We start from the raw sequence: 28000 nt of genomic DNA on the forward strand, positions 1-28000 counted from the left end.
ACCTCTTTCCCTGATCTTATGGGAAGCCTGTGGACACAAGTTCATCGGGCCTTCAAAGGTGAATTTTATAAATACATTCTTGCACAGTGCACTCTGGGTTAAATACAAACCTGCTATGCGTACAAGCTACCACACACAACTTTTAAACATTTTGATATTAGCTTGAAAAATAGCACAGCATTAAAAAAAAAAAACACTAAAATTTTGTTTATGTGCCTCTGTCGCATAAACTTCAAAGATGTAAGTTTTGTATGTATGTGTTCTTAAAGCATGCCTGCTACCATGTAGTGTAGAAAGTTTTTTTTCTTTTATTGCTTTTTTTTTTTTTTTTTTTTTAAGAAAGCTCAAAGACAGTTGCATTTCCATAATTCCAAGATCTGTGGCTTTACAAAAATCATCAAATACTTTGGATCTGGAGAAAAAGCATGGGTGAGTAGTACTTCTACAGTCTCACTGTAGCCTGAAGATGTTGATATCAAGCAGAACATGTCATCAGAACAATCAAGAAGGAAATGTTTCATTTATAGGATTGCACTCATGAATGTTGGAGTAGTGTTTTATCAACCAATCCTAAACAATTCAAATGCAAAACAAGTAACTCACAGTGTGCTTTATTATTTTTTCACAATATTAACTAGACAGACATGGAAAGTTTAATGGCAGCATGTTGTTATAACATTTTAAAGACAAAGAACAACATAATCATATTAAATGATGATAAACTGACAAACTACATTACCATACATACATCATCCAAAGGTACTGGGTAAACGATATCTGCTTATGTACATTTATGCTGGTGATAATTAAAATTCAAATATTCAGAAGAAAAAGAAAAAAAATATGCTACTTAAATTATAAAAATATATAGTTCTGTGTGGAATTTTTAATGCTGTATAACTTGGTGAGAAAGATTTCATCATGTGATGAAGCTGCATTAACTTAGTATACGAGTGTGATTTAAAACAAATACAGATTAAATTGGCTCTTTTGTCTTCTTTTTGTGTAGCCTGGTTTGAAAGAGAGAGAGGAATGAAAAACAAAGCTGGGCTTTTGCAATGAGAAAGAATTTTTATGCTTATAAATCAAAAGATGTTTAATTTTTCGTTTAGTACTGAGCCATTAACTCATAATACAAATGAATCATTTTGCTAGCTTGTTTAAAGACAGAGGAAGAAAAGACAGGCTTTAAACATGCTACTTCACTACACTTTTAATTAATAGGACCTCTAGGTTTGTGAAGTTGAATGCAGGTGCACAGCTAAGCACAGTGTCATGCTTCAGGGTCAAAGCATGCAGACCTTATATATATCTGAATCCCACTGACTGAGCTAGGGAGACTGTGTGCATGCAAGGCTGGGGTGTCCTGGGTCTGTATTCTTTGAACTGTACCACATCAATGTTTCCTTTGCACATCTGCTTTCAAAGAAACTTTTTTTTTTTCATAATTGTTCTTTATTAGTGCAACCCTACTCAGACTGCGTAGTCTCAAATCATAACAGCAAACCAATGAAGGTTTGTAATGATTGGATAATTTTATAATACTTTTTAAAAAAAATTGCGATTGAAAAATTTTAGTAATTATAGTCATGTTGTAGTGCATGACTTTGTATCCAGTTTTAGTTAAAAGCTATTTTTCAGACCACCTTGGGTGCACTCCTGCATCATCTGAAACTTGAGATTTTCTTACATACCAGTGTCATTCTCCATATCTTCCAGCCCCCTTCCTTATCTGTATATTCTGTTACCTCCACAGCCTCACTCCTCCTTTGTTGGATCCAGTGCTTGTTCTATTGAGAAATTTCCTTTGTGTCAGCTCTGATTTCAGAATGCTTGCAGATTTTTTTTCTTGTTTTTCCATTTGTTCCTAAGTTACTGATCTGTAACAGATCTTAGGTGATTGTAGAGATATTTTATTTCAGAAGCTAAATATTTTCCTTCATTATTTTCTTAATAAATGGAGTGAAAAGGAATTAATGACAAATAAATTAAATACAGCCAAATCAAGTATTTCTCTCAAATTCCTAAGGATTTTCTGTTTTGCAAAAGAATGCCTTCAGAATTAAGTTTTACTGTGAAGAATAATCATGGGGTCTCTGTAATCGGTTAGTCTGCCTTTGTATCATCCTTTTTCAAGGGAAAGAATGAAAGATGAACAAATTCCATTTAACAGTCATCTTTAACCAGGGAGATATTTCAGTGAGCTTTCTGATTCCCTCTACTTCTTGAACTCTTCCTATGTTGTCCTCTGATCTTCCACGCCTAACCAACTTCAGAAGTGTCCCTCCTTTTTTAACTTTTGCTTTGACAACTCGGGTACACAGGGAGTGACCAGCTATGTGTGTTTGCGTAGTGACAGAGGATGGATTTTCACTGAAGTGTAGTCTTGGAGCATGAAAGTCTGTAAGGCATTTTGTGGAACAAAATTCTATGTGACAGTGTAATGAAGAATAGGAAAGACAGGAATTATTGCAAAAGAAATGCGTAAGTGAGAGGAGAGGATTTTATTAAAGAAGTTCAAGCTTTTATATACATTCAATGTTTCTACTATGATTCTTAATAAATGTATTACCAACTACCGTTATAGCTAATGCAGCCACAATACTGTACTATTCTGCAGTCAGGATGGGAAAATTCCATTAGCTCTTTAATAAAATAAAATCATCAACAGTCATCACAACTCTTCTTTTTGCCTGGTATTAACTAGTACACTGGAAAGTCCAGTGAGTAGACACAACAGAACACAAAATCCTCAATATTCATTTAAATGTGTATCATGTGTCTTCTTCATATTATTTCTAAAGCAGCTTTAAAAAACTTTTGCCATTGGAAGGTATTAAAAATAAAAGCCATTCAAATTATCCTTGTAGTATAGCAGCACTGGAATTGATAGTTACTCTTTTATTACTTTTGACAATGTAAACCTTTAATAAAATAAACAATATTGAAACAATTTGAGGTCTAATAGTTCATGAACTTTAATGGGCGTATGGGCACAAATTGAAACGAAGACTAGATTGTGAAATGAAACATTAGCTCGATACCAGCCAATTCCAGTTTGGAAATTGGCTTCAAACAAATTCAGCTTTGTAGCTGAAAAAATACAAAGCCCACACTCAATCCGCAATACTTGGTTGCTCTCATTTAGAATGTTTTTCATATGAATCCTGCATGTATACGCTCACTTCTGACAGAAGCACTCTAAAAACATTGCAGGTGTTTCTGTTTTGATGCTGTTTTTTTAAAATCAAGCCTAGTTTAGATCACATTTTTGTGTTCTTAGAAACATTTCCTTTATATGCTTCTATAAAATTAAAAGTAATTTCAAATTTGAAAAGTAAGCTCATTCTGTCTTTGCTCATACGAAGTGTAGGTGCCATGACTAAGTAGCAGTAAAAATGCTGAGATGTACAACTCTTAAAAACAAACAAACAAACAAAAAAGCAGCTTTGAAGACACAACATCGACTACAGCCTTAACATTGAACATATTACATTCCCAAGTTAATGGAGCTATTTTGCATATAATGCCACAAAGTTATCCAACTGAAATCTTGAGGTTGAATCTACAGTTTATTCACTGCATTTTTTCAGCCTTATAGCACTTCTGTATTGTACGGTACGTTTTATTCAGAGCTTTGCAACCTTTTCTTTCTCTCTCTGGATGTCCATTTACCCACAAATCCCAGACTTCAAAAGTTTCATAGAAAAAATAGGAGCGCTTGATTGGAGACGGAGATTTCCATTACTCAGAGCAGTCCGTGCGACACACTCGGATTCTTCTGCTTCCTCAGCAATTCTGGACCCCTCCGAGCACATGGAAAAGCCCCGCTCTGACATATATCGACACGTCTGGTCTCAGAACACAGGTCTGTTTATAAAACTGTATATCAAGTAGTCTGCATTAATTGTACTTGAGTTGCATTTAAAATAGGGGCAGATGACTTCACCCTCCCCTTTTCCCCCACCCTGTTTTCGCTTGAAATGACAGTAGGCACCTGTGCGACCGAGGTGTCAGAGAGTCTCTGTCCAGATAGAGGAGTTGGAGTTTCTTCGTCATCCTTTCTTCTGTAGACAGTCTTAGGAATTTATTACCATGAAATAATTTTGGGGGTGAGGGGCAGGAGGATAAAGCTCACGTTCTTTTTTTTTTTGTTATGAAAATGAGCTTGATTTTGGTGTCCAGTTTGATAAACAAGGATAGTCAGAGCTAATTTGTAACTCAGCTGAGGTCTGTTTCTTGCCGAATAAAATTAAAATCTTTTTCAACTTTCAGGGACTTAGAGAACCACATTTAATTGGTTTCAAACCCCTGGAGGAGCTCCGTAAGTAAACAGGATTAGTTGCAGATACGAGCCCACTGAAGTGGGACACAGGTCAGGTCTTCAGACTCCAGCTCTGCTCTGTCGAAGCAGGCACTTAAGGTCTCCTGATGTTTCTGTGTCAATAGCCATGAAAATGTTTTACTGCTGAGAAAATCATTGGAACAGTAATTTCCTGCAAGCCCCAAAGATTTAACTTCACACTTCTATTAAAAATTATTTCAGTTGACACACATTAGGGTATTGGATGATACTAGTATGACTATGATGTGATGGCACGACTGGTAACTTGAAAACGCATGTTTACAAGGCATAGGCAATCATATTTCAAACTGTAGGGATAGCCAAGTGTCCTTCAAGAAGTTGCCATTTTGACTGCACGTATGTACCATGTTGAACTGTTTACTCCGTCAGTTCTTGCTGGCAGGACAGGGTTAGAACTTCGTTCACACTGACCTTTTCTTTCAGATCCCTCCCAGCCATCCAAAAAAATGCTAGGAAAATCAACACAATTACGCAGCCTTTAGCAGCTCAAGTAACTGCCTTCCTAAGTGTAAGCAGGTAGGTCTTTGTCAGTATATTTGCTCTTCAGAGATAAAATAATCCAGCCAGCTGCATTAATTAAAAAAAAAAAGAACCTAAAAGACAATGGGGCTCATTAAAGGTAAGAATAACAACATGATGTGATGACAGATACAACTTGCAGAGTTTCTGAGAATAGCAGGTTAAAATGTAAATATCTTTTAATAAATAATTTTCCTGCAATGTAAAAATAAATGATATTTCCTTTGGCAGTAATAGCTGATTTAATCTTTAGCCAGGAAGTTGTTTTGCTCATAAAATACCATTGTGCTACAGAAAAAAAATATTATTTTGCTGTTTTGAAAGACTTTTGTAATCCACGATAAACTGGGTGACTCTACTTATGTCCGAGATAAGCGCCAAGAGTGATGCAAGCTCCCACCAGAACCAAACTCAGGATAGTCTTCAGAGAGATCCAGGAGAAATCGAACAAAGGCCTCATACTGTTGCCATACAACTCCACAAAGGCATCCTAGAAAGGGAAATAAAGCAATATCAGAATCCCAGTAATTTTTTAAGAGAGGGAGGGGAGCTTCTTCACGCACAGTGGTCATCCAGCAGGAAAAAAAAAAAAAAAGGAAAGAAAAAAAAACAACACAAACCTTTTAAAATAGTGGTTTGGGAGCTATGTTTTTGTGCAGTGCTTAGTGCAAAGTTCTCCTGCCTATTTCTTTACAAACATTGCTGTAATTGCTTACAGCCTGACATCTGCTATAGGCATGCACAGTCTAACAGAAAATACAGGAACAGCATTTTAAAACATGAGTACCTCCCTTTTGGCTCCTCATTGTATAAATACAAAAATACACAAAGGAGGTAAATGGAACTTCATTCTCCAAACTTTTTGTTTCCACTGGACATGGGGCATCTATTTTGCTGGTCGGTGTTGCTGAAAATAAGGCAGTGTTTATTGGGTTCCCTAGGGGTGGGTTCAGAAGACTACACGTAGTAGCCACTGAGATGTTTCATCTGTGTGGATTAAAGCTGTTAAGGTGCAGTACTGTGTTATGCCTCTGCTGGTCTTTCATGACTGGCACCAGAAGGGGTAACATCTCGGTCCTGAGCTCCTGATAGTCATACTTTGGTCTGGCTGCAGGGTCAGTCGGGCCAACCAGCTGATCTGGCACAAGAGTAACCCAGCCCTGAAAAAAGAGTTGTTTCTCCATGTGGTTGTCTTGTCAGCCTGACTTGCCCTGGAGCTTACAGCCACTACCTTCAGCATGAGGAAGAGGAGGGGGAAATAGGCAGTGCCAGAGGGTTGGCCACTTCTCACAGCTGCCCCCAAGTTGAATTGTGTGCGGGGGTAAAGGGAATGCTTGCCCTGAGCCCAAAACATGTTGTGTTTCCTCCTTCAAGATGCAGTCCCGTACGTAATGAGAGCTGCTCTGAGAATGTCTGGAGATGCATGCAGGCACCGAATGGAAAGCCTGTTTAAATATTAAAGTTTTTGTGGTCCATAAATACAGTCGGATTTTACTAGGCTAGTGATCAGACCGGTAACACCCTGCGGTTAATGTATTTCTTTCAAGCTGCCCGTGATTCCTTACAAACATGAAACTTCAGAGCATTCTGAGAGGTAAATTATACCGTGTTGCATGAAAGCGATAAATAGTAAAGCTGAATGACTTTAAAAATGGGACACAACTCATAGCAGGGTTTAGGACAATTCTTTTATTTTGCAACCAGTCGAGGCGTGCACTCAAACTACTGAGATAAACCCATGAAATAGCTATCCAGTGTGGAGTTTCCCATCCCTCCTTATTACTCTAGGCTTCCTTCCTTTTTTTTTTTTTGGTGTATGTAAACATTCTCTATTTATGTTATGATGCCTTTAGATGTTTTGTAATGTTACTAAGCTAGGAGGTAACCTGCCTTCTAAAATTGCACATATGTCATGGATTACTGCAGGAATTAAGACAGAAAGGTCTCCACCATTCATATAAACCTTCCAGCCAGGTGTATTTTCCATAAACTACATAAGTTAAATTAGCCTTCATCATCAGCGTTCTCTAGTTATTGTAAAAATAAAAGCATTTGTGGTTATACCACGAGAGGGCGTGTAAGGTTTTTTTATATTGTGCCATTTGCCTGTTCACTAGATGCTGAGTGAGACTCAAATAAGTAAAATGTATGTAATTTCAAAACATGTCTTTACATTAAATAATATTGGTGCATGTTGTATATAAGAATGAGTGTGTCAGTAACAGAATAGCTATAGGATTTGGCCCACAGATTGACCTGAATCACGTTCCTCCTGTTATTTCTCAATGCTTGTTACTCCAGGCAATCATTTTCAAGCATGGGTATCCAAGGGTATATTCTTAAGTGAAAGCAGCTTAACCTTTGGGGGGAATGTCTTAAAGCAAACTGTTCATTCCTGAGAAAATTTGGCAACTTTCTCATTGCTGCCTGGTTTTTGAAATAGACATTTGCAAACTCTGGCCTTAATATTCAGCTGTGCTGTTGCAGAGCTGAAAAGCACAGAGTTTGCAGTGCAGCTCTTTGGAAAGCTTCCTTTATTTCTCCTTAAGGCTATGAAGTAACACAATATCCTAAAATGTTACAGACTGGGCTAAATCCTGTTGCCGCCAGTGCAGGCTCACTGACTTCCATGGGAGCTTTGTCTGGATAGGGAGTTCAAGATCGGGCCTTATAAAAATACAAGAAGGGTAAAGTTCAACACTTGGTGATATTATGGGTGGAAAAGAGAGGAAATGAAAAAAACAAAACAAAACATGGAAATGCAAGTCGTGAAAATATTTTAATGTTATATTTCCATGGTTTCTTTCAGTGGGCTGGGTCTCACTTCTGTATAGTTATGACAGCTGATGCACACACACTATCAACTGCAAAATGAGCCTATTTTGTGCTTTCTTTATACCTCAGTTTAGGAACATTCAGCCCAGTTTGGTCTGAAGGCCATTTCCAATGACTCACTGATCTCCCGGTACTTGCTATGAGGATGGACAGAGGGTTACAGTAACATTTGAAGACCAGGCAAAAGTATGGCATAACCTATGGTTCAAATGAGGAATGCTAACAAAAACTGTGCAGCATGCAGTACTTTTTCATCAGAGATTATTACAACAATAACATGAACCCAACCTAATGGTGTCTGCACTATATATTACAAGTAGCTCTTTATGATCATTCCTCCTCCCCTTCTCAAACATCCTGATTAGGCCTATTTCCGAAGCTTGTTTGAACAGCCTGTCACTATTTGTTTAAGTTTCAAACCTGTTTTAAATAAACACATGTCCATTTTATGTACTAAAACAAGGCGAGAGGGGAGAGAAGTATGACCCATTACTGGAAACTATTTTAGCACAAAGAGAACCCTAAACAGAATCCTGACTGTTTCATAAGGTTTGTCTCCTTCTATAAACCCATGTATGTGTCACTGGATTTTTGTCACCTAAACCGGTCTGTTTAAAATAAAAGAATCTGCTCTAAAACAAATAAGATTAGCAAAATTGCTTGAAACACTTGATGTACTCTGAAAAGCACTCTTTATAATGAAAGCAAGGGTCCCCTTGGCAAATAGACCGAGGTAAGTCCTGGCTTGGTCAACCTTTCTGGAAATCTTACACAATTGGAAAGAAAACGCTTGTAGGCCTTTATTTTAAGACCTGCCTATTTAAAATTTAATGGAAAGTTATATCCTGGATGTAAAATTATATCAGGGCAGTTAAAAGTTATACGGAAAAGAACTCTTCATTCAGCCCTGTAAGTTTTTTGAAAGTAATTTCTTTGGAAGCTTTTATGAAGTCAAATCAGTCCATCGCTGGTTTACTGTGCAAATTCACCTTGACCGTTTCCACCCAGCAGGAAAGATGGCGTGTTGGAGGGAAAGATGCTCTGCCTAGGTCCCTCTTGGTACTACGCACCCGAGATGGCGGCCTCACCTTCTCAGGCCCGACTGGCAGGCCAGGGGCATGCCGAGAGCCCCCCTGCCTGCTGAACCACACGTGGGGAGACACCGTGGGGATGGCACTGAGCAGCTTTCCAGGGAGCCTGGGGCGAAAATGGAGTTTGTTGAATTTTGCCTGCGAGGGTGAGGAGGTGTGAGAGTGCCCTGCGTCAGGGCCGTCTCAAAGCAGAGGATCCAGATCACACTGCCCTCCCCTTCCGCTGGCCCAAATTTGGCAGTGCTGATCCACGAAACAAATGTCCTCTTTAATTACACAAACATTCTTTTCTTGCACTCGGAGTTTATTTAGTCTCGGTCCCTTTGCAGCTCGGCCTTCATCCCTGCCCGAGAGGCAGGCCCTAGCTTCCAGGCTGCAGAGGAGTAAATACTTCCCATATGCTGCGCCCAGCGAAGCATTAATGACACGACTGCTCCCTCCTGACTATGCAAAGGGAAAAGCCAGCCTCGGCATGGCATTCTGCATTTGTGACTGAGGGGGTGGTGGGGAGAGCAAACACGAGGAAGTAAAGACTTCCTTTTTCTACCTGAATCAAACAGCTGTTGAGGAAGTGACTTTATTTCCCTCGTTATCATTGGTTTGACAGGATATCCTCTTGAGCCACATTGTATTGAATGAAGAGCCAGTGAGACTTCCATTTTACTGAACGGGAATTGCCTTGCGGCTATTTCATGCTGCCCTCTCCGTGACTCCAAAACAAACAAACAAACACACACCAGCTCCACGCTTTTGAAGAAACCTGCCCAGGTTTGAATGACACGGCTCTGCCATCTGTTACGGTGGGAGAGGGAATGACATTCACTCCGATGCCAAGATGTAGCAGCTGAATGACTTTTCACTCACCACTGCCTCAATATGAGCGACATAAATTCTCGTAAAAGCTTTCGATCCTGCATGGTAACTCATTTCAGAGAGAGTTTGGGGAGGGAGAGAGTCGAGAGAGCTGCTTAAATCATCCCCTGTTTTCTATGCAGTGAAACCTCATTAAAATGTCATCCTGAAGCTAATGAGAAAAGTTCTTGGAACATAAAAAAATAGATCTGTAGCTGTTATTCTCCTGAAGCGTCCATGGGTCTTTTATGCAAGCTCGAGTAGTGAGGACATGCAAATCAGGACAGCTCAGCCACAGACGGTGGTGTGCCGAGTGTGGTGTTTCACGAGGTTGGTATCTTTAGAGAGGCCGATATCTTTTTCTGCCTGGGAGTGCTGACATGCTGGCACTCCAGCCAGGTGCACTTTATCAAATTATAATGTGCTGGAAAAGAAGGTGTCACCACGCCACTCTGCTGACCGCTGGCAGGGAACCTGCCCAGGGACTGGCTTTAGCATGTGTATGCCCGATCAAATCCCCATCCAGGGTGTTTTTAGTTTGGTTGGTTGTTTTTCTGGTTTTGTTTTCTGTTGTTTTGTTTATTTTTTTTTGCCCCTCACCTTTGTCAGTGGTAGAAATGAATCTATTCTGCCTTCTGTTTTCACTATACCCCTTAGATATGCAGCTTAGATTAGTTGCTGCCTGCATACCCTTTTGTTTCTCCAGTGATATCTGAGGTTTCTGTCTTTGGACAAAACTGGTTCTCTTCACAGTGGTCTCACCTAAGTTCTTTGTTTGTTGTTCTTTGTTCTTGCTATCTTTTTGTTTAAATACTTGCACTGGTGAGCCTGTGGTCTTGGGGGCATATCCTGCTGCTCCTACTGATGCCAGGCTCTCATGGAAGGCCATGTAAATTCGAATAAATGGAAATAGTATTTGGATTTTTTGCTGTCTAAACATGGCTCTCAGATGGTGACGTCTAAGGAGTAGAGACTAATTGCAGTTAGATTTGTTCATAAAAACCGATGCATATGCTTAGAAATATATTAATCTGACTGGTTATAGTAAAGGGGATGACTGTTCCTGTTCATGGTTCTGGATAATGAACCTGGCAGCAGACGGATTTGCTCCATAGTTGAGAGAGATGGAGGATCAACCCAGGCTATGGTCAACCCTTAAAATATGGGGTTAGTAAGGTGTAGATCGTTCAACTTGTATGGCAAGCCATGCAGTGTTCAGACAAGGCTGCATTCTTGTTAAACCAAGTCAGCATGAGAAATGTTTCAGCAATTTCGTCTTGGCATCTCTACTTAATTCAGTTAGACGTGGCTCTGCAATATGCAAAAGCCCAGACCTAGGGGAGGCTGCCTGGTTTTCTTATTCCTGGAAAGGCCGACATTAAAATGAGGTATTCCTGGCATCAGCTATAATGTCACTGTAGCGGCTCATTGGTGGCATTTAATGGGTGCCACTTCTGAGGGAGCAATATTAGCATTATGGAGAGAAAGAAGTCAAGAAGGCAGTCTGAACAAACTCCTCCGTATTCAAACAACACAGTCAAACTCTGCTCAGGCTCTACTCAGTCCTTGACAAGTTCTTCTCACAGCTTTTTCAGAGCTTCTGCAGATTTATAAGCCCATTCAACTAATTTGGTATTTTCTTACATCAATATTTAGCAGTTTGGTTTTAGCTTCTGGAGTCATACTACTTGGGTTGAATGCTAGAAGCTGTATATAATTTGTACACAGAAACAAATTGCACGTATTTTCACTAATCTTAGTTGCACTGAGAACCATCCGGTTTTAGGCCATCTTCTTCTAGCCAAATTTATCAAATCACTTCTAATGAGTTCATACTTACATACAAACTTATCAAACACCCACAGTGATTTGTGGATCACTTTGGAGGACAGAGCAAGCATCATGGAGTTGCTAAGGGAACTCATACTGTACCATCACCCAACCATATCCTTTGCAAAGAAGCACGATGTATTGGGAACACTTACAACTTTTTGAATGACCCAAAAATAAGGACAAAATGGGTCTGAATGGCAACACAGGCCTGTTCTCTCAAAGTCTGGTCTAAATTCTGTCTTGCTAGTAATTTACTTTCAATTTGAGTGCCATTACACTGGAAATAGCCTACCTAAATTAGAAAGCTAAATTTGAAAATTTGGAGCCGGCTTGTAATTTAGTGACAGAGAGAAATATGAACACATACACTATTATGTTCCCTGCATGCTCCAGCTGCCAGTGTCTGTTACTCTCAGGCTGCTGCAAAAGAGTTAAATCATGTAACAGTCTGAGAAATGGGAACTGAAAGTAGCTGCTTGTAGAAATGTTCAAAGTGCTTTGGCACAGCTTTTGTCATCAGCCCACCACTTCAGTAATGGAGGGTTTTGTTTAATAAATGTATCCAGCTGTGCTGTGAAAGGGCTTGAGGCGCAGGTATTAGCTGAGGTAAACAGGGAAAAGAAAGACAGAAAGACCAAGGGTTTGCCAAGGAAGGGCTTGCTTGAAGTGGTCTCTGCCAGAACAGGCAGTGCACGTGAATGCGAAGGGTGAAACCGAACTAGTCTGAGCAGGCTGTGCCATCAGCTGAGCCACGAGGGACCAGTCATGCATTTTTTTTTTCTGCTGCTTGTTTTAACATCTCTTGGGGAAATACTTGATCCCCTGTTTGTTGTCTAAACAGGGAGTTCTGATCCAGATACCTTTGGCTCGCCTGCCTTGCACTCAGCCTTGAGCTCCAGCAGCACAGAAGCGTTGCTGCAGCCGTAGCGCTCCAGCCCTGTGCTGGACAACACTGCACTGCTGCAGCAGCCTCTGGTAAAAGTTCAGGTGAAGTGGCACCTTCTTCAGAGATGCCATGCATTCCTCACACAGCTTGAAGCAGGCTTTGGTTGTTGTTTTTTAAATCTTGTGACAATCAGCTGATTTACCGGGGGAATGAAACAAGCGAGGGTTACGTAAAGTAACCTTACGATAAATCTGCAATTTAATGAATAAGCACAAAAAAACCCTTGAGCCAAATAAAAAATGCTGAAGACTTAAATGGGCAGCTACACTTCTACCAGCAGCCACCTGGAACATATGAGCTTGTGCATGTATTTTCTTTGGCAAGCTACACTTCGTTAGTGGCCCAAACCATTTTTGCTCACCTGTAAAAGCCTTATTTGAGGAAGAGACGAGGTAGCGTTTTTTTTTCTCACTGCTTTCTCCTGCCATTTCCTGAGCCAGACCCTGCATGCTGTACCCTGGTGGGTGCTGTGTGCCAGCATCAGCTGCAAGGCAGGCAGATGTGGCCCGGCAGTGAGGCAGCCCGGTGGAGCAAACTGTAAGCCCCCTTCCAGCACTTATCACACACAGGTGTGAAGATCACCGGCATCAGTGTGCATATGCACTTCTGAATTGCCTTGTGGGGCTGTTCCTGAAGGCCTTTCAGTGGCTTGTCCATGTTTTTTCATCATTTCACAGCTAAGTGGTAATGGGAATTTAATATAAGGGGAAGTTCCTGGTCTGCATTGGCTCAGAAAAGATTGTTTTTGGTGCGGGTAACTCCTGTCCACTCCTTCTCCTCCTCCTTTGTGTTCTGCTCACCACTTGCACGAAACCACAAGACACGGGAGACTTATGAAGGGTGACTGAGCAGGGAGAGGAGTTAGGAGAGTCTGTGAGGGCTGAGACAAATGGGAATATCAGACAAAGTCAACTGTCTAAATAGTATACATAAAAGCTGCCTGTTGCCACCATGAGCTGAACCCTACTGAGCCCATGCTTGCTTTGTAAGTTGCCTTGCCTGGCAGAGTGCTCACAGGTTAGGGTTGGCTATGAAATCTTCAATTTTTCTGTTCATCCAGAAAGTCCTTTGGCAAATGTTATCAGGTAACAGGGACTGTATGAAAAGAACAAGGAAAATCAGGATGTAGGGATATGATTCACAAACAGATTGAAGGACTTTTGTTTTGCTATTCAAAACAGCTCTTAAATTCATTTGCATGCACAGTTGTAACCTGTTAGCTATGACCGTTAGATTTATTCAAATGTCACCATGCAAAAACAAAATATGAAGCCTTAATGAAATGCAAATAATCTCTGCCCCTGCACCTCCAAAACCAACACCAAAACAAACAACAGGCATCCCACTGCAGAAGTGCTAATTCCCTTTGCCAGGCCCATCTGCTCTTTCCTCCTTCCTAGCCCTTCCCTCCAAAAAGCATCGGGATGTTGGAAAGAGACACACTTCCCACCCATATGCATGTTTTAATTCCTCTTAAAAAGGAAATAATGCATTGCTGATACAAGAAAGGGCACGAAGTTTGTGTGTTTCCTTTTAGTGGAAAGCTTTAAAACTGAAAAATACTAGAGACGAGTAGCAGGAGAAAAAGGGTTATTTTGTACTAATTTGAGTCTTTGCTGTTGTCACTGCTCTGGCCAAATCACTTGATGGAGACATGGTTTCTACCAGTTGGAGGAGGCTATCAGCATGGTTTAAATACCTCCCAAACAATGTGAGCTGCACTGGCAGAAGGACTCCACAGTTTGGTGTTAAGTCTATGTAAGTCTGCATACTGGGGAGAGGAATCATGCCAAAATAGTTATCTTTGTAGGCTAGAGATGTGATTTTTTCCCCATGAGATAGTTATGCTGGCCAGATTTTGTCATGTAGACCCTAGGAACTTTTATTTGCAAAATAAGACTGTAATTTATATTAACCAGATGTTCAGCATTGATCTGTGTCTGTGCATTTACAGTACACTTTAAGTAGTTTTTACTGTGAAAGAGATATATACCTTGGGCACCGGTGAGATTTTAAAAACACAGTGCTGAAACTCTAGGGTTTGGTGGGCTCTTCTTTCCTTTTGGTGGTGACGTGTAGTTCCCAATGAAGTCAGCTGGTATCCTGGGTGTCAAGTTTTGCTCTTATCAGTCAGATCCCCTGCAGATCCTGAAAGGCAAGTCTCAGCTCTCCCGCGTACCAGACGCTCACATTAATCACCAGAGCAAGCCATGCCGCTCCTTACAACCCAGCAGTGCTGGGAGCTCAGGGTGAGGGCCAAGGCGACCTAGGATCTCTCCTTTTTTGTAAAGAGTGGGAGGTACGGGTGCCAGCCCACTGAAACAACAGATCCCTCTTTGTTTTCTCTTGTGCCTGTTTTTTCCTGAGAGGAGGTGGGGGCTGGTTCTGCCGCAGGACGATGAACATGAGGGTGGTCACACTGCTATCACTGCCGCCTGAAGCACCACTATCAACAAGTTACACATACACGTCTTTGGGAACAGCTGAGATACGGCTTAGCCTGCATTCCTATGGCCAGTCATTCAAAACAGAAACTAAAGGATTTGGTTAACTGCTCCTTTTTTTATTTTTTATTTTTTTAAAGCCTGCATGTCCTTGCAGATCCTTCACAAAGAGCTGAGCATTTATATTTCCTGTTGACATCCTTTGAAAGGGAGAATGCCAATGGAAATTGGATCTTTTAATGAACAATTTCTGTGGACAGCAAGTCAGATGCAAATTTGTGAAGTGTTTAAATCTGTTGTTGTGACCTTGAACTAACACCACTAGGAAGGAGAAGGCCCTTAACTTAGGCAGGAAAGACTGGTAATTATTTGATCTGCTGGTGTTTCCAAGTGAGCAGAAATTTCATGCAAAAGTTCAGATACTCAAAGGAAAGACTAAAAAACAAAATCAAGAATATCAGCCAAGAAAAAATAAATGCATTACCTATGAAATCAGTGCTTGAAAGCTTTCCCACTTTCTAAAATAAATAAGACTTCACAGATTGGAAACTGCAGATCAAAACTGCTATGATGTCCAAAACCTTTGCCTTTTACTTTTTCTAAATACTTCTACATGCAGGTGGGTCTATATGGCAGAATGCAGTTCTGTGGAGAGGAAGAGGGAGCAATCCAGGCAGCCTAATTATTCCTGCTGCTGTGAAACTTGTGCAACTACTGTTTAGATGAAGCTCAACTACCAGAGAAAAAGGGATAACTTCTGTTGTGCATAAAGACTTAGAACACTGTCTTTTCTGTACAACAATATGCACAATGTGCCCAAGCAGCTGCTGCTGAAACACCAGTCTGTCTTGCTCAGTCACTTCAAAGTAGCCTCAAGAATTTCATTAAAGCATTAATCTGCTGTTAAAGAGCTGCCCTTACTTAAGTGCCAGAAGAAGTGGTTGCAAGAGCTGAGGGATTTGTGTGTGGTAGAAGGCAAGGGACTAGATCTGGAAGTAGGTAAAGCAGTCACCTAGAGGATGACCACAAATACCTCCCGTGTACAACCACCTCCTGTGTCTGTCTGTCTTCACTGATGACCTGTGCCCATCTTGACTCTCTTTGTGTCACACTAACTATTATGGTCATCCTCCTTCTTTTCCCCCAAGTCTTCCATCACCGATGTCCGCTGCTCTGCCTCTGAGTGGGAAGGCAAAAGGACTGTTTCCATCAGCTTTGCATCAGCAGGGGCTTTCTGCCACAGCAGTAACTCTCAGCCGGCAATTTCTGGCTGGAATTGAATGTATAAGTGACATAACCCACCCAGGAGTTGTCTTCAGAAACTCCTATAATTAACTGTTGCTGCTATAAGTTTAGACAAACCCAGGAAATCACATGCAAAATTCTGTCTGATTTGCTATCTAATCTTCCTCTATCTAGGTTCTTATACCACACACATTGCTGTGGTATCTGAGCATCTTGGTGCCTGGATGCAATTCAGTTAAACTCTTCAAGCTAGCAGCCTAAGCTGCCGTCCGAACACTTCTGCACGCAGCCAACTGTTTTGCTATGAACAAGCTGCAAAGAAGAAACTTCTTCAAAGGCTCCCCCAACGTACCAGCTTCTCTTGTCTTCCTTTCCCAGATAATGTAAGATTGGGAAATTTGCCAAGCATCACGCTAAACCGAAAGAGACATTCAAATTGCTGCAAGTATAAAGAGCCAAGGGAGCCCAGTCTGCCAGGATGTTATTGCAGCAGTCTCAAGAAGCTCATGGCATTAAGACTTCATTTTGTTGTGTGCCTGCCTGTCTAGGAGATGCACCTCCGGAGGCCAGAAAGTCATTGCTTCCTCAATATTAAAGACAAGCGTCTCGGACAACTGCAAACCATTCGTTAGCTTCAAGCTTTTGAGTCAGTTTTCTTTCTTTTGAGATTGGAGGCATTTGATCCTGTGGTTACTGTTGCTTGAAACAGAACTTCTGCTTTCAAGAGGGTTTTAAATACACCCCTTTCTGGTGAGCTTACAATCAAAAGCAGGAACGCAGAAAAGGGACCAACAGTCAAAAAGGTGATGAAAAGAAGCTGTGTTATTTCTGGATGAGAAATACTAGATATAGGTTTGACTGATTTAAGCCCAAGTAAAGGAAGAGAAAAGTTCAGAACTTATCTACATTTTAACAGTAAAGAAGCAATCCTCCCCCCAGGAGGAACCATTTATACTGATATCAAAGCGTATTCTGACTCATTAACTGAAATATGTTATGCTGGTGGAAGACAGTTATCTCAGCAAGATTTTTGTCTACACAAGGTTTTGCATCAGCATAGTTTATATCCCTAAAAAAGTCAGATGCCTAACCAACACTGGCATCCAGTAGAGCGTGAACCAGGAGTGAAAGGTGGGGAAAATTGGGGGTGCCAATGTTTTGGGCTGTGTGTTTGTTTTCACAAATTTGTGTTTCAGAAGTTCCTGTATATCTATGATGACAACAGCTAAAATAAGAAAAGCATCAAGAAACTAAAAGAAACCTAAAGTCCCTTCCTTATTATTATTTTTTTGGCTATTTACTCCCACAGCTTTACTCACAGAGATGGAGGGCAGTGAAGGGGGAAGGGAAAGAAGCTGATCACAGCATTAAGTTGATTTGACTATTAGAAAACTTTAATTTAAATGTTCCCCATGGGGTTGCTGGTATTTATTTCCTTATTTACTTCTTGAGCCCATTTAATACTTTGACCTGAACGAAGAAGATTTTGCACAAGCAAGAGGATTAAAGGTTCAAATTAGTTAAAGATGAAACAAATCTACAGATTCACTGAAGCCCAGTGTTCTCAGTGTCACTGATGATACTATCATATATTAAACTGTTAATATGCCTGAAGTGCAGAAAAAAGACATTTTCAGCATAGGTTACAGGACGCATTTGTTTCAAAAGATGTACTGCTCCATTGAATCCTTTTTGCCTAATTTCTTCTTTCCCACCCAAGTGGACATCCTACATGTCTGTAACAACCATGGGATGCTCAGTGGGCCTCCTGTCATGCCTGCCTGTCCTGGTATATTGTTTTTACCAACTTTGTCATCTTTGTCCACTCCCAGATTGTACCTCTTAACTTGCACCTCTTTCATATCTTGGTGTTTGGTTGTTCTTCGTTTTTGTTTTGTTGTTGTTGTTGTTTTTTGTTTTTTACTTCTTTCTATGGTTATGTAACCTCCTTTCATTCATTACCTTTCTTCTTACTATTCACCTTTATGCGTACAATACTGCCTTGTACAGTTTCCGCAAACCATGCATGCGTACCCAAATTACAACTTTTCTCACTGGTATATTGCTTACTCCTCCTGTCTTTGGAGTTGAAGTTAGTGCAAACACAAGATTGTCATTGTGCCAGCTAATCGTGCTTAGGCTGTGGTCCCAGCAGGTTTTAACTGCAGCTGGCTGCCACAATGCTGAGTGCAGCTTAGGTGAATGTATTTGCAAAGTCATTGTGGGCATCGTGCCAGTGGGACTCTTCAAGGTTGTGTTGTGACACAGATGGCAACTTGCAGTGAAGACTAGCCCTGCTTAGTGCTCCGTGAGGCTGCAATGCATGTTTTGTGTCTAGAATGGAACTAAGCTGCAGTAGTGTTCCTACAGAAGCAAGCAGAGGTGGGTAGGCACATTTGAAACACGGCTTGGTGTCAACACCAGTTGTGGCTGGTTTGCTGTGAAGCCAGCATAAAACTGTGCTCGGAAAGCAGGAACACCTGGGCACTGTGTAGCTGTAGGTGAGAAAGTCTCTTGAGGGGAGTCTCTTCCAGTCTCTTGGGGGGAGGAACAGCTCATAAAGCCATGTTTTGTCCTCCTCTGACCCTATTTTAAGGGTAGGTTTTGGAAGAGAAAGATGAAGTTGCGCTTTGATCAATTTCTTAGATAGTAAAATATGTCCTTATGTCAAGAGTTTTTAAAGAAAATAAAGTAATACCACCTCAAAGAGATTAAAGTTTTGATCCAGGAACATAGGAGCTGCTGTGCTGAATAGCCTTGTGGTCCATCTAGACGTTAAGACTTAGTGAGTCAGCTATGATCCGTTTGTGATTAATACCTGAGTTAAGACTAGTTTCTTCCTTTTGGGTGTCACTGTTCCAAGATGCTGTTGCCTCAGGTGTCAAGAAATCTCTCTTTTAATCTGTATTCCTCCTGATCTATTTGGCCAAGCACAGGGGAGTAGCCAAAGTCCCTATTAATACAGTTTTGTTAGTAGTTGAGTTCAACATTGCTCACTCAGTTTCCTTCTCTTAAGCTGGCTATATAGCAACTAAGGCCTGCTAATGTCTTTACTTTCTGAAAGTTGTTAAAATGCTGTTGAATTTCTAGTTTTGCATTTCTTTATTTGTCTTTGGAGATTCAGTTGAGTACTGCTTCCCACTTAAAGTTCATCTAAATAGTGCTTATGCTATCCTTCTATTCAGCAGTATCTCCTCTGCCTCTGCGGACCAGTCTTTCTTTCCTGAACATGTTGTACATAGATAAAATGTTGTTCCACTATGTCTCCCTCCTGCCCATTATAATTGAAATCATCCTCCATGGCAAAATACTCTGATTGTTCTTTTGCTTTTAAGCTTGTTAAATTCGTTTAAATACTTACACTCATTCAAATCCTATATCTGATACCTTCCCAGTTTTACTGAATTCCCTTTTATGCATTTACCAAAATTATGGCTCTCTGTTGGTCATAATTGGCATGATGTTCCCTGAATTCACAAGATGCTGCCATATATACACGTCTTTAATAGACATATTTGACTAATACGTTCCCCAGATCCTCATAACTTCTGGCTTCTTTGCTAGCATCTACTTCTGTTCTGATCCCCTCCGTTTTCTAGGCTCTCCCTTCCCCAGGTTTTCTCACTCTATCAAAGTAAAATGCCATCTCACACAATCTTCTTGGCCACACTCAGGACTGTTCTCGCTGCCACGCCAGGTTTGTGTATGAAACTGGGAACGACTTAGTCAAAGCCTCGTCTCAGACCCAGAGTTTTCTATCTTGCCAAATTAAGCTAGTTCCCAGACAGTCTCTCTTACTTACTGATAGGAAAAGCTCATCCAGTGTCTCATGATATCCATATGTTTTGCTGAAATTAAAAAGCTTGCCGAGTTCCTTTTCCTTTGGACTGCATTCCCTGGGACGACTGGGGGCGTTTGCCTTGCCAGTCTCTTTCTGCTCAGTGGAAAACCATCTTCAGTGATGCCATCTTCAGTGATGGCACCTTCAGAAGGGTGATCTGACCCTCACCTCTGTAGCCAAGCTTCTTTTTTATCAGGAGACTGGCTTCTTAAAACAAAGGCTTGGCTAGGCTCTATCTAAAAGCCACCCTTCCCCTCCCACATGACCTTTCAGCCTCTGAGCTTCCTCAATTTCTCACAGACATTTCTGGGATTTCAGAACACTTGAATGTTCTTCTTAACAGAAGGTAAGATATGTTCAGCAGTTCCCTAATCAAAGGAAGAGTTGCTATCTTTCTGTCTGTCTGTCTTTAGTTTTAATTGAAAGGTGAGCTTTTGGTTAGGCAAATAACTGTTGGTGGCTACCAGTGGTGTATTGGCCAAGAGTCCTTTCTCATTTTCACTATAATGTATCCCATTTCCCTAAATCTTAAAAAAGCATGCTTTCAAGCTAGATTCCTAAATACATGAGTATGCACTTAAATAAACAGACTGATTTTCTTCTTTTGGTTGTCTGAGGACAGGTAGGTTCCAGGCTTTGAAACTCCTGGGCCAAGTAATACATTTTGAAGCTACAGTATGAATGGGGACATGATCCCAATTCTAAAATTTTAATATTGTGCAATAATGATCATTGCACTGATAATCATTTAATTAAAAATTGTCGGAGTTTAAAAAATATTTTCTGAAAACTGTGTTTGAAATTTCTGAACTACTTATTTAACTGAGATCAGAGTGGAGCAATGAGACTTTAAGAACAGAAACACTTTCCAGTAGAGAGAGGGAACTGGAACTAGTCATATTAGTAAATAACCAAATAACTGAGCGAGGAGTCCATCAAATAATGAGTGACAGGGAGAGAGCATGTAGGTATGGAGACTGCAGTCCTGCCCCTCATGTAAGAAGACAGATTTCAATTACACAAGGAAAGACAGAAATTCAAAACTGGTAAGACAAAGTGTTTTTGCGCAGGATCCACAATTAGACCTTCAGATTCACTGCTACAGAACACTGAGACAGTGAGTTTCACAAGCTTTGGCGAATAATAAAGTATTTCTATGGTGAATAAAACCTGTCAACAGTAGTCCAAAATAATGGTGGTGATGATGATGATGATAAAAATTGGAAGCCTTCTGCTTGAAGGATTAAATCAATCTTTGAATTCTTGGGATTAGTGTGAGGTCTTCACTAGGGCTAGAGGGAAGCTAGGAGAGAGAAGAGATTATCCTACATCCGCTTCTTGTGGATTTTTTTTGCTTTTGTCTGAAGCTGGTGGTGCTGAGCATGGGTACAGTCTCTGCTGGATCGATCACAATTTTGGTAAAGAGCAATTTTTAATACCTGTGTATTAGCTGGGCAGGGGATGTTTGTGTCCTTCAATTTTTAAGATTTTCTAAATATTTTAGTCTTTATTCAGCTAAAAATGGCTTCAATTGAGACAAAACCCATGAATCTCTAAACTAACATTAATATAGAAATTAAAAAAAAAAAAAAAAAGGCAACGTAGTACCTTTAACTTAAGGAAAAAAAAAAACACAATCTGTCTTTCTTTCCAGAAAACTCAAGTTGCTATTTAGTATTCCAAAAAAAATGCTGGAAGTTAAATGCAAGTCATCATAAAAGGTTAAAAAAGGAAATTCAGGAGAGATTTTTAGAATGGACAAGTTATTTAATCTTAAAAGGAATCCTCTCCCAAAATATATAATGAAAACTAAAAAATAAACTGAAACAATTTGGTTTTGTCCGTGTACTTTATCCAAATGGGAAAAATGGAAATAAACATATAATGAAAGAAATGTAAAAGAAAGAGTCTGTATTAAGAAAAAAAGATAAGCATGTTCCTTATTTAATTTAAAATAAAGCAGAACAACCTGCTAATGAATTGAAACCTGCACCAGGGCATAAAATGCTACTGTTCACACACGGCTGCCTTCACTTTTTTTGTCCAGCTATAGATGACTGTGATGTTTCCTTCTTTTTTTTCTTTTTCTTTTTCTTTTTCTTTTTCTTTTTCTTTTTCTTTTTTTTTTTCTTTTTTTAAATTGTATTTATTACAGGGGAGGAGCAGACCTACCCAGGCTGCTCCGAAGCCCACTCTTTGCCATCTTGAGAGGCCTCCCTGCACCGCATGGGGCCACTACGAGACCCAAGGCTGCAGAGATATGGGTGGGCAGAGGGCTCCAGAGCCACCAGTGCCCCCTGGGCAGCCTGGTTGATGGCACCAACTGAGGACACCGGTGCAGATTAGGCTCCACCAAGCTCCAGATGGGCAACCAGGCCCTGTGGCTGGACCCAGGGGCAGAGGGGAGGCCTGAGCATGGCTCTTTGCCGAGTGTGGGTGTCCTCGTGGAGGCCACCCGTAGGACCAACGCCCCAGACTGTCTCCCTGCATGGGATGATGCTACAGAAAATAACAAAGCCATGTTAAAGCCTGCAGGACTGCATCAGTCTTTTGCTTGTTCTCTACTCTCCCAAGAGAACTCCTTGGTTTATTTTTATTTTTCAGCCTTCCTTGAATCTCTTTCATTTCCTCCCCTCCTCAATTCTACATCACCATACTATGTATTTTTAGATAGATGTATATGTATATTTTGAGTTACATGAAGTGTTTTAAGAGAAGAGAAAATCCTCACAAATCTTCTCTTAGAAGATTTCCAGTGTGCCACGGGTAATGTCCTGGTGCCTTTCTCACAGTCTGCCGTGCCTCGCCAGCTCCCCTCCTCCCTGTGCAAGTACTTTCACTCACCTCTTTTCAGACCACTAACCAACCACTGCTGATCACCTTTCACACCCCGTCCCACCACTTTCGCTCTCAGTCACTTGCCCACTGCTGTCACTCAGGCAGGGTGCACCTCGCTGAACCCTAGCAGACGCCCACCCCTTCTTACTCACCCCTCAAAGCCTTTCATGCGGGCTGCGACACTAAGCAGCAGCTCAGCGAGAGATGTGGGCACTGTGGTACATCCAGAAAATCTGAAGCACGCATGAGAGAGACGTGAGTGGTAGGGGTGCTAGGTGGGAAATTCCTCAGCCAGAAGCTTTGGCAGGTATAAAGGTCTCAGAGCAGAGGGCAAGAGATTCACCTGCTCCAAGCACTTCTGCGATGCAACAACTACACCCACAGGCGGGTCCCCCTCAGGTTCCGTAAATACAAGGACAGAGAGCAAGAAACTCTTCCAGAAAGTGATTAGAGAAGAAGGAGCCTGACGAGAATATCCCCAGCTGTCTTCTGGAGAAACCTCTCCCTCTGTTGACTGTACGGGGAAAGTCCTTGCCTACATACCTAAGTGAGAATACCTCACGCAATCTCTCTATCTCGGTTCATCATCTGGGGATGGTGGTCATAAAAGGCTTGACTGGGGCATGTGGAGGAGTGTTCCTGGAAGGTGAGTGTTACAGCAGCTGTGGACCATCTCCCACAGTAGGAAATTACTAGTTTCTCTGCATGTGCACAGAGCTGGGAAGTCCCATGCAAAAAGGCTGCCCATGCCTGCTTAGATCGATGATACATACTCGTTTCTCTGCTTTGCTGGTAAAAAGGGTCATCATTTTTCCTTTTGTGAGTTATATATTACAGTAAATCAATTTTAGCTGAGTTTATCTTAGGTGGATTTATACTCCTGAACTAGTTTGCTCTAGTAAAATAAAGACTTCCATTTGCATTTGCATATCTCCTCATTATTGTGTGTAAAATGATAAAGAGAAGAAATTTCTCAGCTACTCTTCAATCCGAACACTGCTTATCTTTTGTTTCAGCCTACTGTTGAATGAAATATCGTTTCAAGCTGAGGGAGGCATTATTTGACAGAACAATAGGTATCTCTTAACACCTGTCAAGTTAAAGAGTAACTGGAAGGTACTATATTCTGATCTATTATATTATGTAAGTATTGTGCAGATTCCAAACATACTTTTCTCTGCAAATAAATCTGAAGACTAAATATTGGAGATATATGTATATGTGCATGTATTGATATGTATGTATATATATGCATAAATATGTGCATTTGTATGTTTATTCCTGAATAGATTGAACAATGAAGTGAAAACTCAAGACCCGTGTAAAGAAGTAATTCCATTACTCTTTTCCCAGCTAATGACCATGCTCTGAAATGTTCTGGTTGATTAGTAGTGTTCACCATCGGGTGGTTATAGATGCAATATATCCATCTTGGACATTGTAAAGGCTGAGATCTGAGTGCTACAGCCAGCACTTTCCTAAAGTATTTGTTTCATCCACAGCTTTGAGGTCAACAGAAAGAGCTCCCCTGTTTTCATGTGACTTTGGTCAGGTGCTCATGCTAAGCTGAACTTTTCCAGAGTGCAGAGAAAACTCCCTCACCTGTAAAGAGGACCCCAGAGCCAAGCTCCTTCTGTTAGCAGGGGTGTGAGGGTAGCATCAGCAAAGAGACCAGGCAGATCCTGGGAGAGAATCGTCTGGAAAGTGCAGTGAGGGTTTCCATTACGAAGTTTGCTTAACCAAAACGCTGCTGCAGGTGCTGGAGAGGTTTTGTTATGATTCCTTGATTCTTCCTATCTTTGCAAACATCAGAGCCCTCATGCATAATACTGGTTTATTCAAGTTTCCGCTTGGGACCATGGCCTGACCCCAGACCACTGAGGAGCCGATCTCATCCAGCTAGCAATTGCCTATGTGAGACCTTACAGTTCTTGTCCTTCAAAAATACTTCTTAAAACTATTGTCAATTAAATTTCCCCAGTGCGAAGCAAAGAATGTTAGCAGCATTTTATATGTCCACACATTCTCTAGACTGATAAAACGCTCAGTATATATTAGGAATATAAGTGCTCTCAGTCCATTCACAACACACAATAAGTGTACAATTCAATTAACTAATGCAATTCATATTTCATTAGGACAGAAGCTGTTTGTGACCTTAAACGGACAACAATTTCATGACAGCATTGCAGAATTTTAATTAGATAGGAAAATAACAGAGAAAAATGAAACAGAGGGAAAAAGAACTGCCTGGCAGAATTGTTCCAAAGAACTTAAAAACAAAAGATGCGTTTGTTCTCCTAAGCTCTTCTCCTCCTTCCCCCTTACTAATGATGGAAAGAACAAAACATTATTGCCTTTCTTTGGCTCTGATTAAGCATTTGTAGAGAAGGCTACCATTTCAGCATTTATGGTTTGCACCTGGTGGCACCAAAGGACACAGGAAAGAGAAACCCAAGGGCCTAATGCACCTTTTGCTCATGGGTATCTAAGTGAAGAGAAACTCCCCTAAGAAGAAGGATTTTATACCAATTTTTTATCTTTTTGTTTGTGAAGGAAAGTGGTAAACCAGCAGCAACAACAGATGCGATTAATAAAATTAAGTGTTAATATGGCTAGTACAAAATAGCACACAGATTCGCTGTACATAAAGGGCTGTGATTAAAGTAGAGATGGATTCCAAAGTTAAGCTGCAATTGCTGTAGTATTTCTTTTTGTGATACTCTTAAGAAAATGAGGAGAGATTAATAAGGTTAGTTGTTATTGTCCTGTAGTAATTTCATATTTACTCCAGAGTATTCCCAACTATGCTCACCCCTATGTGAGAAAAATGGCTCCCTGCAGACTGTAATTCAGTTTCATTAATTGTATATTGCCAAAACTGTGTCTTGTATTACAGAAACATAAAGGGAAGGGATACTTTGTTTTTGAAATAGTGCATTTAAAGAGACGATAGAAGAATGAATCTAGCAGATCAGAGTTCATGGTCTGTCAAACATGATCCCTTCCCCTTGCCCCTCTCCTGAACGATGACTTCTGTTTTTAAGATAAAATCAGTAAATAAATTTTGTAGAAAGCTTGCCAGATTTTGTGTTAAAGGCAAGATGCTGCATAGGAAGCAATTGGGAATGTAGGAAGATATGTCTGTTTAATCAGGATATTTGTCAATCTGGGTCAGTAACAAGATGGTTATTTGTCCCTGACCAGTGGGTGGCAATGGCAGCAAATGCCTTATAGTAAACAAGGATTGATTTTGATAAACATGTCCAGATGGGTATGATTTAAATCAGTAAATATATTGCTTTGTATAAAGAGAGATTTTTAAAATTAATTTTAAACCAATGTTTACAGTAAGTTGTTTACATCTACCGGTCACTAAACACTACATATTTGTCTTAAAATTAAATTTCAGCCAGCAATGTGATCAATGAAGAAGAAAATAGCATTGCCTTTTCTGATCCTAACACCTCTGATACTTTTCTTCTTTATGAAATACTAGATCAAAGCCCTATTTTCTGTACCAGTAAGTCACAAATATCAATATTATTTAGTAGTGTTTTTCTCAAACTTACTGTGAGCTGAAGCTAATTTTACTGGAATGGATTCAGTTACTTTATTGGCAGTATTGTCAAATGCAATGAAAGCATCAAAAAAGTACAGCTGCTAGATGAGAGAGATCATAAAAAGGGAGTTTCCAGAACTCACTGGTATTAGCTGCTCACCCATACATTCCCTTCCTCTCAAGTTTCAAGATGAGATTATTATTAAAAAAAGGCTGATTTGTCAAAAAAAAAAAGAAAAAGAAAAAGAAAAAGAAAGAAAGAAACTGTCTGGACAAATCTGCAAATAAACCAGCTTGGGGAATTCCCAAGTCTGTGCCTGACCTCCACGATCAAAATAAGGCATCCTGAACGCGATAAAAGATTTTGCTATTTTCTCATCCATAACTCCTACCCCGACGCAGTATCTGGCCATTACAGCTCGTGCTTTGCCAACACTGAACTTGAATTGTGGTCAGACCCCTGGCCCACCAGGGGTGACACCAGCAGTGCCCAGCTCGGGGACAGAGTCGTAGCAGCAGCTCTTCGCCTGCCCCTAGCACCGGCTATTTATTTGTCAGAAGAACAGCCGTGCAGCCAGATTGCTCCGTACACCTTCCTTGTGATCTTACTTGTGATCTTCCTGTTAGGTTTTTGGCTTCGCTGATGGAGGAAGTGCGTCCCAGCAAAACTGCCTCTTGGCGGACCTGCTGGCCGGGGGCTGGCCACATGGGAGACACCTCACGAAGGTGCCACGTTCAGCTGGGTACGAAGTACTGCACAGGCCCATCAGTACTATGTTCTTCAAGTCTTTTTTCTTTTTTAGTGTGTGTGCTTTTTCTACACTTGAATTTCTCAATTTGATTCCCGATTTTTCTTTCGCTGAGTGCTGCAAAACTGGAGTTATTCCCAGCTGCAGCGTTGGGATCTACTCCGAACTGCCACCGATGCTGCCGACAGCTTTTAGATAAAAGGAAACCAAGGCTAGAGAGCAAAGAATATTTCTCGCCTTCATTGTTCTTGGAGACTATTTCTGGTGCACAGGAAGGACTCACAAAATCACTGTCATGCTTATTTTAGTTAAGTCCATACGTGACTTGAACTATTCCAGAGGCGTGCGTCAAGCTTCAGAGAACTGGTGGCAAATTTCGTTCCCCGGTTGGACATAGAAATAGAAGTATGGCACTCTAGGGGCTGGCTGGAAGTGCTTTATTATAAACAGGGGAGAAAACAGCCTTCAAACGCTACGAGAGAATATTAACGGGAGTGCGTCCAAATATTGTAGTCTAAAATGAACACTTTGATAATCATAACAATGTGGTTTGAAAAGCATCACTTTAAAAGGTCAGCTATACCACCCTCTGACTGCACATTGAAAGCATAGCGGATATATTGAGTCATACATATTGTTCATTGTCATTTGCATTTGGTGAAATCCCTGCATTTTACCCAATTTAGTAAGCAAGCACCGCCTTGGGCTCCCTTGGCAATACTTACATCTAAAGGTAGTTACTGTTTGTTGCTCTAAAACATCTTGTCCCATCCCACACCAATAAATCGCTCTGCGTTCTTCTGATAAATTTTTGTCATTTAGTGCATGTGGTTCATTTTGCATTAATGGAGACAGAGGGAGCGGCACACTAAAGCAGTG

General features: G+C 40.7%; 1 protein-coding gene across 2 annotated transcripts in view; it reads right to left on the bottom strand.

Moving 5' to 3' along the window:
• Nucleotides 1-595: 595 nt before the first annotated feature.
• BCL2 (BCL2 apoptosis regulator) overlaps nt 596-28000 on the bottom strand; it is a 92516-nt gene continuing 65111 nt past the window's right edge. For both annotated transcript variants that reach the window (XM_035552668.1, XM_035552670.1), the window contains one exon: nt 596-5375. In XM_035552668.1, coding sequence (XP_035408561.1) covers nt 5241-5375 — 135 coding nt within the window. In that variant the 3' untranslated portion in view covers nt 596-5240. The remainder of the gene's footprint in view (nt 5376-28000) is intronic.

The sequence above is a fragment of the Cygnus atratus genome, chromosome 2, assembly GCF_013377495.2.
Source record: "Cygnus atratus isolate AKBS03 ecotype Queensland, Australia chromosome 2, CAtr_DNAZoo_HiC_assembly, whole genome shotgun sequence".
Classification (NCBI taxonomy): Eukaryota; Metazoa; Chordata; class Aves; order Anseriformes; family Anatidae; genus Cygnus; species Cygnus atratus.